This window comes from Pungitius pungitius, chromosome 6 (genome assembly GCF_949316345.1).
Source record: "Pungitius pungitius chromosome 6, fPunPun2.1, whole genome shotgun sequence".
Lineage (NCBI taxonomy): Eukaryota > Metazoa > Chordata > Actinopteri > Perciformes > Gasterosteidae > Pungitius > Pungitius pungitius.
In genome coordinates this window covers 6,016,159-6,033,201 of record NC_084905.1, presented here as the reverse complement: position 1 = coordinate 6,033,201, position 17,043 = coordinate 6,016,159, and the positions used below count along the sequence as shown (strand labels likewise).

General features: G+C 43.8%; 1 protein-coding gene across 1 annotated transcript; it reads left to right on the top strand.

The window, feature by feature from the left end:
- The first annotated feature begins 3,964 nt into the window (after positions 1-3,964).
- slc38a8a (solute carrier family 38 member 8a) lies at positions 3,965-13,660 on the top strand. The gene is made up of 10 exons (XM_037450457.2): positions 3,965-4,206; positions 6,027-6,225; positions 6,477-6,633; positions 7,580-7,684; positions 8,782-8,839; positions 11,465-11,579; positions 11,788-11,935; positions 12,090-12,292; positions 12,373-12,424; positions 12,944-13,660. Exons 1-10 carry the CDS (start codon positions 4,003-4,005, stop codon positions 13,044-13,046), a joined length of 1,344 nt encoding a protein of 447 aa, XP_037306354.1. The 5' UTR covers positions 3,965-4,002; the 3' UTR covers positions 13,047-13,660.
- Positions 13,661-17,043: the final 3,383 nt, after the last annotated feature.

The following is a 17,043-nucleotide window of genomic DNA, read 5'->3' as shown; positions in this document are numbered from 1 at the left end:
CTTAATAGTTCTAATATGAAATTAACTGTACCAACATAGCATAATTCCTTAATATTTCTAATATTGTCCAACATAAATAATAATAATCATAAATATAGCATCATACGTCTTATTTCTAATATATAACATAAAATCATTGAACTAATATAAAAAATATAGCATTATACTTCATATTTCTAACATTATATAACATATCTTATTACAATATCATAGACATAATATAAGAGATGCTATATTAGCCTTTAGTACTTAGACACATGTCCCCCTCTATAGTTTGTTTATCGTGCTGTATACGTTGAGAAATTACACGGAGAATCCATTTTCCTGGGACAGTTTGATGAAAATGTCGCACTACGTTCACACGTTGTAATCATCGAATCGTCAAAGTGGCCGAACATCGGCCTAATGACCAGGTTCAGGGTATATGAGTCTTGCATTTTGCCAAAGAAGGAAATGGATGAAATTAAAAAGATACATTCCTAAGACGCTGCGTTGTGCTACTCTCCAGATGCAAATTCTTCAATAAAGTGGAGAAAAAAACACTGTATTACAGGTAGAGAAATATACTGAATGAGGAGGCTGGGAGATGCCAATCATGACTTTGGTACATACCACCTGCCACTTGACCATCCGGGCGTCACTCTGCCAGAAAAAAAAAGAAAAGAAAAATATAAGACCTCAAAAACTCAAAAGCCAATGAGAGAAAAAATCAATAATCTTTGGCTCCACAGTCCCACCCGCCATCTGGGTGTTCCCCTGTGGGTTTCCCCCCCCCCTTCTCGGGCTGTCCACATTCAAAAAATGTGAAGCAAATAATTGTTTGATGGCTCTACTTGCGTGCATGATGCAAAAAAACTGTTCTGTCAAAATGCCCATTGGGGAAAATAAAGTCTTGCTAAAGTTTTGAACATTAAATCAGTGAGTCATCATGGGTTGTTTTTAGCTTCATTCTGAAACTTGATCCTGGTTGAATTCATTTGCCATTAAACACTGCATTTATTTTAATGAGTAGTTTTCCAAAAATAAAAATAAAATGTGGGACTAAAAGCATTACATTAAAAAAATAAATTAATGAAAAAAATAGTCAAATACATCATTAAATTAGAAGAGCATGTTATTGTAATTATACACCAAATTTACACCACCTTCATGGCCTGAAAGGATCACAATTTTCTCATCATGCAGTTAGAAAAAAGCAGTATAGCATCAGTGAAGGGCATAGCAACACCCATTTGTAAAGAATTTTAAACATTTTAAAAATGTATATGTATGTATATTTGCATATATAGATACCATATTATATAGTAGTTATATGTATGTCTACATGCTATGATATACAATGTGCAATTGCTTGTTAACACACATTGCTGATCAGTCATCACTTCATCACATGGCTGCAACTCAATGCATTTAGGCATGTAGACGTAGTCAAGACAACTCGCTGAAGTTCAAGCTAATCAACCTCCGGAATGTGACCAGGAGGAAGATGGATCAGTCTTAAGGCATCAAAACAAAGCCAGTTGATGTTTCTTTTGCCCCAGGGGTGGAATGAAGTCACCCAACAGCACTTAGAAAGACGGGTGAAGAGCATTCCCACAGGAACAAAAGCTGGGATTGTAAATCAATGGTATTGCAGCAAGTATTGATTTCTGAATTGTCTGTGTCTATGAGTATGAACTTGTCTTCATTGGTCTATTCATTGCTGCATATTTTTGTCCAGCTGTGATTTTTGGCAAATGAATGCTCTAAATCTCAATTTTGGTGGAAATTTTATTAGTAGTTTATAATAAAACAGACCCAGAGAAACTGATTTTAATATTTTTTTTCATAGATATATATACTTTATATACTGTAACACAATATCCCCATATATATATATAGGGATATATGGGGATATTGTGTTACAGTTCACAAAAGTCAGCAACAGCATCAGCAACATGTTTTCAATTATTCCTTCCAATTTATTGCAGTACGATGGAAGCTGACAAATCATTTGACCACAGTCACCACACAGTTAATCTTGTGACGTGTTGATTCCTTTCCATTCTGCAAACGCTTGTCTTTGGTGAAGAAATAATTCTATAACTTTCTGTGGAGCAATCATAGATTGAATGGATGATTTCCATTCGACTAGTGCTTCTAGTGCTTTTAGCGTCGGTCGTGGGCGAAATTCAGTGATGCAGGTTGATTTCATCATAGGTGATGTGTGTCGGTGCGCTCGGGGGTCTGAGCTTTGGCTCCTTATCCGGGCCTAATGGGCCGGATCAGCCTGTGAATCTGTCACCCGTCCTCTTGGATGACGGCCCCACCGGAGTGCTAATCTCCCTCTGAGCCTTGGGAAACTGGGAAATTACCCTGGAGCCGGCTAGCTGCGCTAACGAGATTTGGGGAAAGCTGGTGGTGAGTGGAGGTCACATGCCCCGCTTTCCCTCCGCGGTTCCCAGATGCCAGAACTTCCTATCAGGCCCATCCGTTCCTCTCCTCGTCCACTTTATCCATTACGGTGTATATGGGCATGAAAGGCCGCCCCCCACAACACCTCTTCAGATTCAAATAATTGGCTGGCTGTTTAGAGTCTTTTGAAAAAAGGAGCGGAAGAGTTGGACTGGACTCCGGCCCGAGTCCGGAATCAGGCGGCTTCAGACAAATGACTAGTGACTTCACCGGCACTCTCGCCATTTGACTTGTAACCACTTTATATGCCAAGGATTCGAATTCATATCACACTCTCACAGCCCTGTGAAGGTCCGCTCACTGCGAGGCTTAGGGCAAAATGCTAATGTCGCTACGCTAACATGCTAATGTTTGGAAGAAGAGGAAGAGGTTACTGTGTTGTCTGTCTCTGGGGGCTCTAAATGTCCCGTAGGTATGGGTGTTTGTCTCTATGTCCCTTGGTCGTTTCTTTCAACCTTCAGTCTGCTGCCCTTTGACTGCACAGCAGCACATTGATTGATTTGCATTGCTTTTTTCCCCACCTTTTCATTCAATTTAACTTACCATCCTGGATTTCACAGTTAAATAAAGCAACATTGCTGAATGTGGCTTTCTGGGACCTAAAATGTGTTTCTGCCTTTTGTGCCTTGAAATCAATTCTGTGCATGACATCTAAAAAGCCAACAAACCCCATCTTGAACAGGATTTAAGTATTGATCACAGACTAATCAGATTGGTTTCAACACCACGAAAAGGCACCAATTGCTGATCTTATCTGTCATGCCATGTGTGAACAACCTTCCTGATTGTTCTTTTATCTGACTTTACTCTGGTGCACACCCAGTTTTATCCCAACCATCCCATTCCCCACATTTCCTTCCCCTTCACATGCTGACATCAACAGATTTGACATTGAGCCAGGCAGCTTAACACACACTCATTTCCACGCAGACACTTTGCCCCGCCCACACATGGTGTGAAATAGTTTGAGGGTTTTGCTAAATTCAAAGCCTGGAATGATGAATGTGTTTAATTAAGCAAAACCAGGCCAGACGACCCATTTTCTAATATAGACTTCTTGCATGCACATATAATCTTATTTTTATTTCTACTTTTATACTTCAGTAACTTTTTCTATTTCTTTTGTATAATTTTCTATTTAGTTAGTTAGTTTCACTTATGTTATTCTTATTTTTGTGTACCTTCATCTTTTACATTGTTTATGCTGCTTAGCGGCTGACTTCCGGCTACCAAACGCAATTTCGTTGTATAACAATGACACTAAAAACTTTTAACCTTTAATTATTTAATATTGTTGGGTATCATTTTGCATATTATGTGCCGTCCTGTTTGTGCAGTGATGTTTTAAGTGTCTCAAACTGTGGCGCAATACCTCAACCCCCCCCCCCCCCCCCCGACCTCCCGGTCTGCGCCGAGCAGTGAGATCGAAAGCCGAGCCTGTGTGTGTGTGCATGTGCGTGTGCGCGCGTGCGCGGATGTACGCATGTAGGCTCATGGGCGCGCATGTGCGTCAGTGTGTCCCAGCGTGAGTCTGCGGCCGGTCGAAGCATGGAGGAGTTAGCCCGAGAGAGCATCAGCCTGCTGGCCTCCGCCTCGGCCAAGCCACGCGTGGACGCGGGCGCCGGGCGCCGCCTCGGCTCCGTGGGGGCCGTTTTCATCATGCTGAAATCCGCCCTCGGCGCCGGGCTCCTCAACTTTCCGTGGGCCTTCGAGAGAGCCGGGGGGGTCCGCAGCGCGGTCACCGTGGAGCTGGTGGGCACTTTATTACCTTCAATGCTAGATTTCTGAGAGATCTGATTTAAAAGTTGATTTCTTTATAAAAAAAGATCTTGGATTAGACGTTTGTCGGAGGGGAGCTGGGTCCTTTCTAAGGACTGATGAGGACCACTGAGATCATTTAAGGAGGTGCTGACACCTGACCGGATGGCCATGTCACAACACCTTTTTAAAGTCACTTAATCTTTGCCGCATAACTTATTTTCTGTTGCCCTTATGTTTTTCGCGCCTTTCCAATATTGAACATTGACTCTAAGATGTATTATGTTCAGCATAAAAATTCTTCACTAAACCAAAACCCATCGGGCATAACATTTTTTTAAATTCATGCCGGTAAGCAGAGTCATGTCTAAAACGTCCTTGGACTTCAAACAGATCCCATTTCTCATGTGGATTAGAGACACTCTGTTAGAGTTTGGCTGAGACAAACAGGAAAACTCAATCTGAGAAGCAAGCCAAGCATTAATCTTGTATTTTTCGGTAAACTGAATATTGAAATCATTGCTTTATTCTCCTGCTGCCTCCATTCATTTGGCGATTCAAAACTATTAAGTTTAGTGAAGACTAATACAAATAACCTGTAGATTAACTAGACTAAACTAAATAATTGATAACAGGGTCATACAATGTCTCTTGAGACGCCTCCATTAATCCCGTCTTGATCTGGGATGCAAAGATTAGTACTTCTAATATACGTATTTAATCAATGGCTCCATTAAACGTAGCCGTTTTGCTCATTATGTGTAAGAGCTTTTATCCTATAATCTCCAAAAATCCAAAAGAGAAATTCTGTTGAGTGGAGTTGGTGCTAAATGAGGTCACCAGAATCCAAAGTGTTCTTCTCCTCTTCACTTACCTTTTTAACAGGTCATATTCTAATTTATGTCGGTGCTTGCTGTTCTCTTCCTCCTGTTCCCTTCAGCCTCTCTAGACACCATATTTGCGGTGTATGTTAGAGACGTGGACTTCCTGTCTCTCTGTTTAGGTCATGCCGGTGGGTTTCTTACTGTTTCTGGGATAAACTTTTTACTTTAATTTTAACATCCCTCACTGGAGTTTTGTAGCTCCCTGTCTCTGTATCCCTCCGCCTCCTTTGTTTTTCTCTGACATCTCAGAAAAAGGGGCTTTTCCACTTGACATACCCAAAGGGAGGCCTTTCAAATGCTTCCTGTCCCTCTTATTGGTTCTTTAGTAACACGTTTCATTCATTAGATTAATTCCCAATAGCTATGTTTGCATTTTAGTCTTCTTTAAAGACAACAATTTGCACTCATTCCCACAGGCAGGAGTTGTATTAGTGAAATAACATGAAGGGACTGGACCAAGTCAGACTGTAAATCAATTTTAAAAAAAAACAGTGTCAGGCTTATTTTTGTGTATTGTTAATGTGATGCTGTGGAAATGCCACAACAAGCTCGCCGTTTTTTACTGGACAAAAGACACCATTTTCAAATGTGGAATGAGCTACACATTTTTTTCCTCTGCACCACGTCCAGTTTGGCATGTATCTTACTCACTTCTTTTCAACAAAAACATGAAGTGATTCGATACCGTGTCCTATCTGGTGGCAGACTATCACCTCTGAGGAAAAACGTGCTGCTCTCATGTTCTCATTTTTCTCAATAGTAGTAATTTCATCACATAGAATATAGTGTCCGTCTTTAAGGTACTTCACTCCCTTTTTTTCGACGAGTCAATGTCTCATTTGGACCGTGGGGCAAATGAGCTCTTGCCTGTCTTTTGGAGGAATAAATAAGTTGTCTGTATCTCTGCTCGGCCTTCCCTCATCCCCTCAGGTCTCCCTGGTGTTCCTGGTCAGTGGCCTGATCATCCTGGGCTACGCCTCGTCCATCAGTGGCCAGTGCACCTACCAGGCGGTGGTGAAGGAGCTGTGCGGGCCAGCCATCGGACAGCTGTGTGAGATCTGCTTCGTCTTCAACCTCTTCATGATCTCCGTGGCCTTTCTAGTGATAGTGGACGACCAGCTGGACAAGCGTGAGTTTACGCTTTGAGCTCATTTCTGAAATGACTTGCATGAACCACTACATGAAACATCTGTCAATCACCATGTCTTCCCTCTCCCTTGTGTCTGAGAGGAGGAATATTCCTGCGACCACGGTTGGCTGTTGTCTCCTCCTCTTAATGGACAAGTCTCTCTGAATCGAGGGGGGGGGGGGGGGGCGGGGGGGAGGTCTTTGTCTGTCTGTCCACATCACTGCTTTTTTCATGACTTTTTCCTCCGTCAGTGTGCGGCTCGCTGTACCAGCTGATAACGGATATGCCGGCGTCGGAGATGCCGCACCACTTCTACACAAACCAGCACTTTGGGCTGGTGCTGCTCTGCCTCCTTCTCATCCTGCCGCTGTCCATCCCCAGAGAGATCAGCATCCAAAAGTACATCAGGTGAGGCGTCACATGTCCGCAGCCAAGTGTTGGTCATTTCATTTAATCACATGTGTTGTTTATTCATGAGCGTATTATACTGATTCATGTATGTGTAATGTATTATCTAACCCTGTGGTCCAGATCAAAATAGGGCCTGATGTGCCTCGGATGTGGTGTTCATGGTCACCGGGGCGTTATCTAATAACTTTGGTGACCCGTAGCCTTTTATGGAGCTCCACCATTGGATCTCCAACACTTTGATGCATAGCAATTGAACTCAAAAGCTAATGCTCAGTATCCCACAAAACAGGAAGGAATCAATCGATGATGCATATATTACATGTATATTTTACAAGCTCAACTGACACCTAAATCAACCTGGCAGAAATTGACTTAATTTTTTTAATTCAACTTATTTGTCATTGTCCAAAACCCCAAGTTTGCCTCCGAGGGATTCAAAGTTTGTACACGCACAGCATCCTCTATCCCAGAAACCCTCCCCTTGTTACCCGATAAGAAGCCCTCTTAACAGTGGGACAAAACTACGAAGCACGAGGGAGAGCAACAGAGGAGGGATTCCTCCCCCCCAAGAAGGACAAAAATACAATAGCCGGCCTTTTATTCAGAATAATACGCCGCCGATCCACCTGACCTGTGCACGGATGCTCGTATTGAAATGTTAGCATCGGCCTCCCGTGAAGATCTTTCCTGTGCTCCAACTACCCACCTCGCTGCAGTGACAGAGAGGTGGACTCCAGGCTGTGCACCGACACATTACTGCTTGTTGTCCCAACGTCCGTCATTGTGTATATCAGCACATGTGCCTTGTACGCAGTGTCGCCTGTGAATGGGTAAATGGTACTGAGCCCATGAGGCTTGGTTTCCATCCGCCGCACCTTGAGCTAACGTTAAGTGTCTCGCTGTTTGTCTGATCTCTGTCTGCTTGGTCTTTGTTCTCTCACAGTGGTCTTGGCACCCTGGCTGCCACCTACCTGACCATTGCCATCATCATCAAATACCACACCACGCCCTCTGTTGTGGTCCACATCTCGCCTCTCTACACCAGTGGGTATGTATGTGTTTGTGTGTGTGTGTGTGTGTGTGTGTGTGTGTGGAGACAAATGATGGTATTCAAGAACTATCCATTTTCTCCCCTGGTCACGAATGGCTCGTGAAGTCAGAATGAATTAAACACACACAGACGGGGTACACACATGGCTGGACTCGTGTAAATAAGAGAAATGATTTGAGGATGCTATTTACGTTGTTTAATAAAAGAGGTAAGAGTGTGTGTGTTGTTTGTGCGTGTGTGGGTCGGTGGGTGGATGCACCAAGTGAACAAAGCTCTGAGACTTTGTGGTTGCTGGGCGACACCAGGGTACCAGGGTATGGAGAAGATACATTTCTAAGCGTGACCTGAGTAACGTCAGGGTACCAGGGCATGAACGCGGGAGACCTGAGTAACATTTTGTAGCCAATAAAAAAAATTCTTCAGGACTACATTTGGAATTGACAATCCCACTACAGGGCACTGCATGCAAAATGATATTTACAGCCCCGCCCGTCTTACTTTTGTTTCCGTAACACTATAATGTGCAATTTGGATGGGGGGGAGTGATGGTTGGGGCGGAAGATTAAGATGGAACAGGAAGTGAAGAAGAGGCAGAATAGGTAAGGAAAAGAGGGATGTGGTGAGAAGTTGGTGGGGAGTGATTATGAATAAAAAGAGGAGACAGAATCAGAAAATAGGTCAGACATACATTGGAATTTGACTTGGCGGTTGCAGACAGTTAGACAATGGACAACAAGACAGATAAGACAACATAGTGCAAGAGGAATAAAGTAAAATACAATATAATATAATGCTATGGGTTGGTTTTTAAAATAAGGGAATAAAAGTTAAAAGTAGTAATAGAAGGTAAAACACCTGTGCTGGCCCAGTTGGTTGGTGCAATATGATTGTGACGGTACGGGATGTACACGACAGGCGGAGATGGCTGCGGTTGTCAGCCACGCATGCCTGTGATGGAGGGGTGAACTCTGTGTTGAAGTTTTTCTAAATGCCACAGCATTATGAATGGGCGGCTCGTCGCTCCTTCATCTTGTGGCATTCATGAACTCCAGAAAAAATTAGACTTGTCTCTCATCATGTCATCATGTGTGTAGGATCAGCTCCTGGTCCTCCATGTTCAGCGTCATACCAACCATCTGCTTCGGTTTCCAGGTGAGTTCATCACATTGGAAATGCAGTCATGTAAATCCTGGTTAACATTTGATAGTTTGCTAAGGTAAGTTTGATAGAAGGCTGCAAAAACTCAAATCCATGCATGTGATTCTAGTAAAGTGATTTAATCTTTATAACCATTTAACTTTAAGGATTTTTTAATGACAGAAAACACTTTTAGCAGTGGATGTGCAGCATTGTGGGGGGGGTCTGTTAGAACTGTCCTGTTGGCAAATACACCATTGTAAATAAAGGAGTAAAAAAAAAGAAAAAGTGCTCTTGTATAGAAACAAAAGCATAATTCTTCAGACAGACTTCATAACAGTTTCAAAGTGGCTGCAGCTTATGGCTTAAAAACACACGAGCACAGTGAAGCTCCAACGAGTAAACAAACTAGAAATAAGCCGTGAGCTTAACAAACGCTCCCTTTGCTACTCGAGGGTAACGGCTTCACCCCATTCCAGTCCTAATGCTAAGCTAAGCTAAAGTGAGCCAAAGACAACAAGACTTGCAAAATGACCTTCAGAAGTTTTGAATTATGGATTCATTATTTTGAGATACTATGGCAGCATCTGGAGATATTAACTCATTTCTTCGTTATATGGCCGACAGGAATGAGGCTTCCATGCATTGAGACGTGTTGACTGAAAAGTCTTTGACGTATTCTACAGTTACACTGAATCCCATTCTAGAAAGATGCCCCGCTGTTGCTTTCTTTCAATTTTTAATGTGACGTTTCAGTGATTGCAGCACCGCCAACATAGTTACATTTGTACTGGCTTACGGCAGTTTGAGAGAGAAGCTGGACAAATGGCAGATATTGAAGTGACATTGAGTTTTTCGGGTCGCTGGACTTTCCCCGGAGATTGTGTTGAAGCGTAGTAAAGGTCAGCAGGCTGGGGCCCAGCACGACGTCCCAGAGTGAGCTTTTTTAGATTTGATAGAGTGGTAGGATACGCCATAAGCCACCGCTCTGTCAATCTAAAGCGAGACAAACCCATGTCCCAAGTTACCACGGTAACCCCTGATGGATACTGGAAGTATCTAATAAAAGGAGGAGAGAACACAAAGGGATTGATGCATGTCCCATCACACAAACACACACCGAGACATGCTGCCTTCGGGTGACTGATTGCATTGCAAAGGGTTGAAAAGGGAGTTGATGGGATCCTGAGATGAGTGGGGGGTGAGAAGCAGGACAGTGGAAGCCGGATTTAAAGCATGGCGACTGCAGCCGGGATCAAGTGGGGACAAGACTCTCCACGGTGACCTCTGCGATTGTTAAACTTACCCCGTTGCGCCGCTCGGAGCCCGCGGCCTTCCTTTAATTCCCCATTTCATCTCAGTTCATCACACACCGGCACAGAGAGCGCGGATGATAAGACATTTGGTCCTCACACTGGACGGTGAGCTCCAAACAGATGAGTAAAACCTGTTGGAGGGGCCTCACAATCTGTGCGACCGACAGCCAGTCTCTGTTTTATCCCTTTGTGGCACTGTATCTAGTCTCAGTTTAATCCAACCAAATCCCAGAACCCGTCATGCCAATTCAGCCTTTTGGGGGTTAGGAATTACCGGGACAGAGACTTCTGCCTCATGTGCAGGTCAATGGCCACTGTCCAATTTGCTACAGTGAGACGCAACAGCAAACAAATGTATTTTATTAAAACACACACAATACAAATCATTTTCAAAGACGTTTTTAATGTATGAAATGAAAACATGAGTAGTTTTGAATATATTTAAAAGAATATATTTATTCTTATATATATATATATATATATATATTTCAAATATATTAAAAATTAAAAAAGGCGTAATTTTAGAGCGTCTAGCGGTTCAGAATTCCTGCTTTAATATCCGTTTTCTTTTGCTGTTGAAACATCTCCTTCCAACATCTGGATTTGTTCTCTGGCCAAATTTGAACACGTAATACGTCCAATATAATTTTTTGTGCATCATAATGCAAGTCAATGCAATCTCTGTTAATTTGAACTCTGTTATCAGCAAGAACATGATCTCCATGGACAGGAATCAGTCGCAATAAGTATCTATTTAAGTTGGTTATTCCAAATAGTTTTCAATTAGTTCTTACAATGTGTCACGGTTTGGCTCTGCTTCCTGTTTTATTTTGTAGTTTCGTGTCCCTGGGTTAGCTTCACTTCCTGCCTTGTCCTGTGATTGCCTGATTTTTTCCACCTGTGTCCAATCACCTGCACCTCCCTAGTGGATTTAAGCCCCGTGTGCCTGTTGTCCCTTGTCGCGTCATGTCTATGTCTACCCGTCGTTGGTGCACGGTCCTTTGGATGTATGTTGGTGAATTAAGAGCACCTTTGGAAAACTGGAAGATCCTGCGTTTGAGTCCTGCCTTCAGCCTGCACCAGCACCCACCCTGACACAATGTTATGTCTAAAAATCACGCGCCACTCTATTGTAAACGTGTGGAGAATTAATTTTCTTCTTTTTGGATGTCGAACCTGCGCTTCGACCTGATACCCAAATCTTGTCCCACTGCCTGCAGATTCCTAATTTTATATTCATATTGTTCGTAGAGCTTAACTTCAACCAAACACAACAACGGTGGATATCGCCTTTAATCGCCTCGTCCGTGTGTGTGTGTTCCAGTGCCACGAGGCGTCCGTCGCCATCTACAGCAGCATGGAGAACCAGCGTCTCTCCCACTGGGTTTTCATCTCCGTGGTCTCCATGATCTTTTGTCTGGTCATCTACTCCCTCACAGGTCAGCCAAGCTGCCACTCACCCTCCACACGCCTTTCCACCGTTTTAATACACCTGTCTTAGACGAGAGACAAGTCTGTTCCCCCAGCAGGATGCTGGATTTAGAGCTAATCATACTAAACCAACGTGGTGGACGTATACATCTACGTCAGTGGGAGACTGTTGGCAGGCTTGTGTTGGAATCCAGGCTCCGCCTTTCTCCGATGCAGGGGCATACGGGTACCTGACATTTGGAAAGGACGTGAAGGCCGACATTCTGATGTCGTACACCGGCGACGACGTCCTGATGCTCGTTGCCAGGCTGCTGTTTGGAATCTCCATCATCACCATCTACCCCATCATCCTGCTGCTGGGCAGGTCAGCCACACGGCCTCGGTGATTTCATGTTAAGCAAATGATCCAAAGTCTTCTGAAATGCCCACAGGAAGTTAATGTGACGTTTGCTGTGGAAGCGGCTGAATACGGTCAAACACAGAACTGCTCAAACACACGCGCTGCCTTGCCGCACCAGATCGGTGATCCAGGACCCCTTGCTGAGCTGGCGGCGGCGGCAGGTCGGCGCGGCGACAGCGGCGTTTGAGAGCCGCAGCCGCTACGCGCTGACGGTCATGTGGATAACGGCGACGCTCCTCATCGCCACGTACGTGCCGGATATCAGCAAGGTCATCAGCGTCATCGGGGGGATCAGCGCCTTTTTCATCTTCATCTTCCCAGGTAGCGCTCTGGTTACACAGTCGTGTTCGCCCGCGCGTTGCAGCGTCCCAGCCCTGAAACCCTGCGATGTGTTTGGACAGGACTCTGTTTGATGTTCGCCATGCAGTCTGAGCCGGTGTCCTGTAAAACCAGGTGGGAGCAAACCTCAATAATTGAAATGTTATTGTATTGGAACGATTTATTGGGACACAGAGGGTGGAGGTAGTGGAATAAGAGACACTTGAGATGGCGTTTAATCGGTTCGCTCTGGGTGACACCTCCGGAAAGGGTGACATTTAGTGAGAAGGTGACGTCCGCCTGTGCGGCTGGTCCACCGCATACTTTGTCATTATGTTCTGAATCTGCTCCAAATGTGTCAATCACCATCAACCACATGAAAAGAGGTGAAGCCTCCTGGAACAGCACCTCCGCCCCCCTTGAAGGTCAAGTTAGTTTGGTTTTATTTTCTATTTAAACGCCAGATCACAACAGAAGTCATTTTAATAGCAGGTACCTTGTACTTTTATTTAACAAACTGAATAGCTTCAGTTTATTTATCTCATGGCATCTCCATCTCCACATGGTTTCACGTTTACTCTGCTCTCTGATGCGCACACAAAAACATTTGCTTGTTGTGATGTAATCATTTGTCTTGTACTTGCTCCTCTCCAGAGTCCTCCTCACCGTGTGGGGGGTGGTGACCCTACTCTGTGGAGCTTTCATCTTCGGCCAGAGCACCACCATCGCCGTCATGCAGGTCCTCGGGAAGATCTGAGCGCTGCCCCTGGTCGCACCGATCCAAGGGTTTACATGGAGACGTGGTGACCACATCACCAATCCTTTCCTCTCCCCCGGAGAGCTAAACCCAGTAAAAACCCTCCCTCCTTCAGCCCCGAGGTACGGCGCATTCATTTGGGTTCATGGTTCCTAGTTGCAAATGAGCAGGAGCAGCGTCTTCCTCTCGCCATACTGAGATGATCTGATTGAAATCCTTTGTTTATATTGTTGTTGATCGACCATCACATTCATTTTGCATACAGCATGTGATCTATGAAGATAAGGAGCTCAAACTGATGGCAGGCTGGCAGTTTCTTTTCTTTTGTGCCGTTATTCTTGAAGAATGTATTAGACTTTAACGGTGTTTAATTATGAACAGTGTCACGTTAAACCAACGGGAACGTTGTGCCAATATGAAATTAAAACTTGAGGGCTATTATTATGTGTGCCAAACATGAGGCCCTAAGCCAGTTCCCACTAGAATATGAGCCGAAGGAGGCCTGACTGGGCAAATGTCAAAGGCTTGCTGGTATTTACTGTAGAACACAGAGAGACAGAACTTATACGCTGACTTTTTAAAATCAAATATCCAAGTATTCCAACAGTTAAGAAGAAGAAATAATTAAATAAAACAATTTTTGTATGAAACCTTTTGTGTAATGTTCTTCTGACAATATATGTCTACTTGCACAATGACTATGGATTTCCGAAAACAACACACAAAAACAATCACCAGTTATCGCTGTTTTCTCTCGCACTCTCTCAACAACTCCCACACTTTTTAGTCAAAGCTAATCCGAGGAACTTTAAAATTGGGTTGATCGTTGTGAACAAAAGAGGCTCTGGTTCTCCCGTGCCTCCTTTCTCTGTGTCTCCGTGGTGTCGCCGTTGTTCCCCAGTGGAGCAGCAAGCTCTTGGGAGTACTTAGCGTGCATGATGCGTGGGGTAAATATACTTCATTTCGCCGCTTTCCTGAAGCTGACACACCAGAGAAGTTAGGAGTTAGGACGGAAGCTCCACCGTGAAATTAAATCACAGATGCTTTCAGTGTGAAACAAATGTGAATCAAAGCCACCGTTATCAGTTTGATAGTTTTATTGAATTGCATCACTCTACATCATCTAGAATTTCAACAAGATATTCTTTTAAAGACCAAATATAATACTTGCATCCCTGCCTTAAGTCTCTACACATAAGAGAAAGCTGTTTTACTGGAACATACATTAAGAATTAATATTTCATTAAACATTGCCATAAAAGTAAACGTTCATTCTTAAATGACATTTTTCTAGTCATATATATATCATTTTAGTCTCTTGTCTCCTTCATAGAATACTAGAAAAGAAAGAAGGTAAGAAATGCACAAAACCCATTGAAGAGTGGCATGGCCCTAATACTACAGCAAAGAAGATACTGGACATTCAGTTGACATGCACTCAGTCGAAGGATAGAAACAACACAGCCGTAGAAGGGAAGAGCTATGGCCTCGATCGGCTCGTCAAATTCCTGATTGGCTTGTCATTGTGAGGTAACTTCCTGTTCACCGGCTTCCCCCGCGGCTACAGAAACTGCTGCTTCTCACAGGAAGCCAGGACCGCCGCACGTGTCCTCTGCCGTTTCATCGGTTCATCGTGTCGCCAGGGAACGTTCAATCGAGGCTTGTTTCACTACATCTCTACACCATAACTCTCCCATTGTATGGCGAAGCACAGGTTGCACTGGGGCAGTGGCAGGATAGAAAAAAAGAACAGGTTGCACAGTCTGAGGGACATTCAGGAATGTATCAATAGGGAACAGTATTAGCATTTCTGACGGGTCACCCGCCACCTGCCTCATAGTCACAACCCGACGAAGTAGAGGAAAGAACCCTTCCATTGGAGCGTGTGGGCTGCATTCAGCTGAGCACTCGAATACTTTAAAACTATGGCTATCAGTATAGTAAGTCACTGACATGTACACATCAATCCATGCAATATGGCTTTATGGTTTTATTCGTAATACAGCAGCTCCTTCTGGAACACAAACAAGGACTTGGCACAGGTGTGCAAGTAGTTCATGTGTATTCTTTTTAAAGAGTGAAAGGTTAAAGGTGCACTGTGGAGCTTATTTTTTTTGTAAACAAACCAAAGTTCTGTGCACATTCTCGCCGTTGCTCTGTGGTTAGCTAAGCCGCAGTTTAAGGCTCAGGGCGGATTTAAACCTCTTAAAAGAAATACGCAGTCTCTTCGATCTCTGAAAGCCTGTGTCCTCAGGAACTGAAAATTGCCATTCACTGTGTGTATCTGAGATTGAATCCAAATCTGCTGCTGACGTGAGTTAAAGGGATTAAAGGAATAGTAATTATTACCCTGATCTTTACATCGGAGAATGTGGTGTTGTGTAATCGGCAATGAATGTGAGTGGAATACATCCAAAATATGTTTAGCCTGTAAATCAGAGCCGAGCACCCTTCAGAATCAGTGATTATCTGCCCCGCAAGAGCCAAAAAGGAAGGAAAACAAAAACAACCGTTAAATCCGAGTGTGCTGTGGTGCGGATTTAAAGTGTTTAAAAGATCACAAATCTAAACCGAGCTAATGCCACGAAAGACTTTGGAAGGAACTTCTAGAATCCTAAACTGCACTAAGGGAGCCGTAAAGGGAGATTCGGGTCCTGCTGCTGCATTCTGCACCAACCATAGACCAATAATGGAGGACGGGGACAAGACAAGCTCTATCATCGATTCACTCTTCTTCCCCAGGGGTGGGACTGGAGCGCGTGATGATTGGTTTGCGCTCATGTTATTTTCACAATTGGCAAGTATTTGCACAAACAAATAAGAAAAACAATTAGTGGCATTTTTGCCTTGTTGTTCAGCTGGTTCGGCGGTTCAATCCCCACCGGCTACAATTTGTGTCTGCCTCTTTGGGTGAGACACGCAACTCCAAATTGCTGCCAAAGGCTTGCGTCATCGGTGCAGGAGGCACCTTGCATGCCAACCGCTGCCATTAGCGTAAGAATGGGTGTGAACCGGGGAAAGATGACATATCAGTGTTTGTCGGGCTGGAAAAGGTTTAGCTGCAGGCTCTTGTTTGCCACTTTGAGTTCTGTTTTAGCCTTAAACCGCAGCTAGTCAGATGCCTTTCATTCCTTGAGATGTATAGAGTTGAATACATTTTTTCGTTGTTGTAAAACATTAGCAAACATTTTTTTATGGCACTGTTTACATCCATGTTTGTTAGCGGCCTTTCTCTTCTTTGCCTTTTTGTTGGTGCATTGCTACACATCCTGGCGGGGTCACTGACCCCGTTCATCCGATGAAATGAGAATCCTGTTACCTGCATCGTACAAACAAAACACTGCTCTAATAGTGGTCAGAAAGCTCCACAGCGCACCTTTAACACAGACACCGAGAGATTAGTAGACACATTTCACAGATAAAGCCGCAACGTATTTTGCATGCCTGTATAAGCCTACTGCCATAGCTATTTCTGTTACAGCATATTTAATAACATTGTAATAACACTTCCACATTCCATACAGTCCTGCCCTGCTAAATGCAGCCCAGCGCGGATCAATACTGGTATCAGTGTAGCTGGATGGCAAGATGGCACCTTTTAAAAAAAACAATAGAGCTAGAAAGAAAGAGCGATTCATCAACGCACCTTTAACCAGATATAACAGGAACACTATATGTCTTTTAAATACTCTCATCATACTCCATGAGCTCTAATATGCTGCATCTTCAATCACAATGTCCGCTCACTTTTACATTGTGCGCTATGAGAGAGAGTTTGATTGTATTACAGTGGCGTTCGTGCAGGTGAGGTAAAGTGAGGCGTCTGATGGATTCAGTCCCGGGGGTTTTGACCTGAATTCAACCTTAGGGTCATCCCAGACTGAGCGGTGGATTCTAGGTGAGATTCGTGGCAAAGGTCGAGAACAATCACAAATTAACAGATGCAGACTTGGGCCAAGAACGCAGGGATGGCCAAAGAAGGAAAATGTCAAATATT

What these genes read in the sequence shown, in the direction of transcription:
- slc38a8a (XM_037450457.2), top strand. Translation starts at nt 4,003, where the DNA reads ATGGAGGAGTTAGCCCGAGAGAGCATCAGCCTGCTGGCCTCCGCCTCG. An exon ending in GGACGACCAGCTGGACAAGC is followed by an intron (nt 6,226 to 6,476) that starts GTGAGTTTACGC and finishes TTCCTCCGTCAG; the next exon opens with TGTGCGGCTCGCTGTACCAG. An exon ending in TTTCATCTTCATCTTCCCAG is followed by an intron (nt 12,293 to 12,372) that starts GTAGCGCTCTGG and finishes GTGTTTGGACAG; the next exon opens with GACTCTGTTTGATGTTCGCC.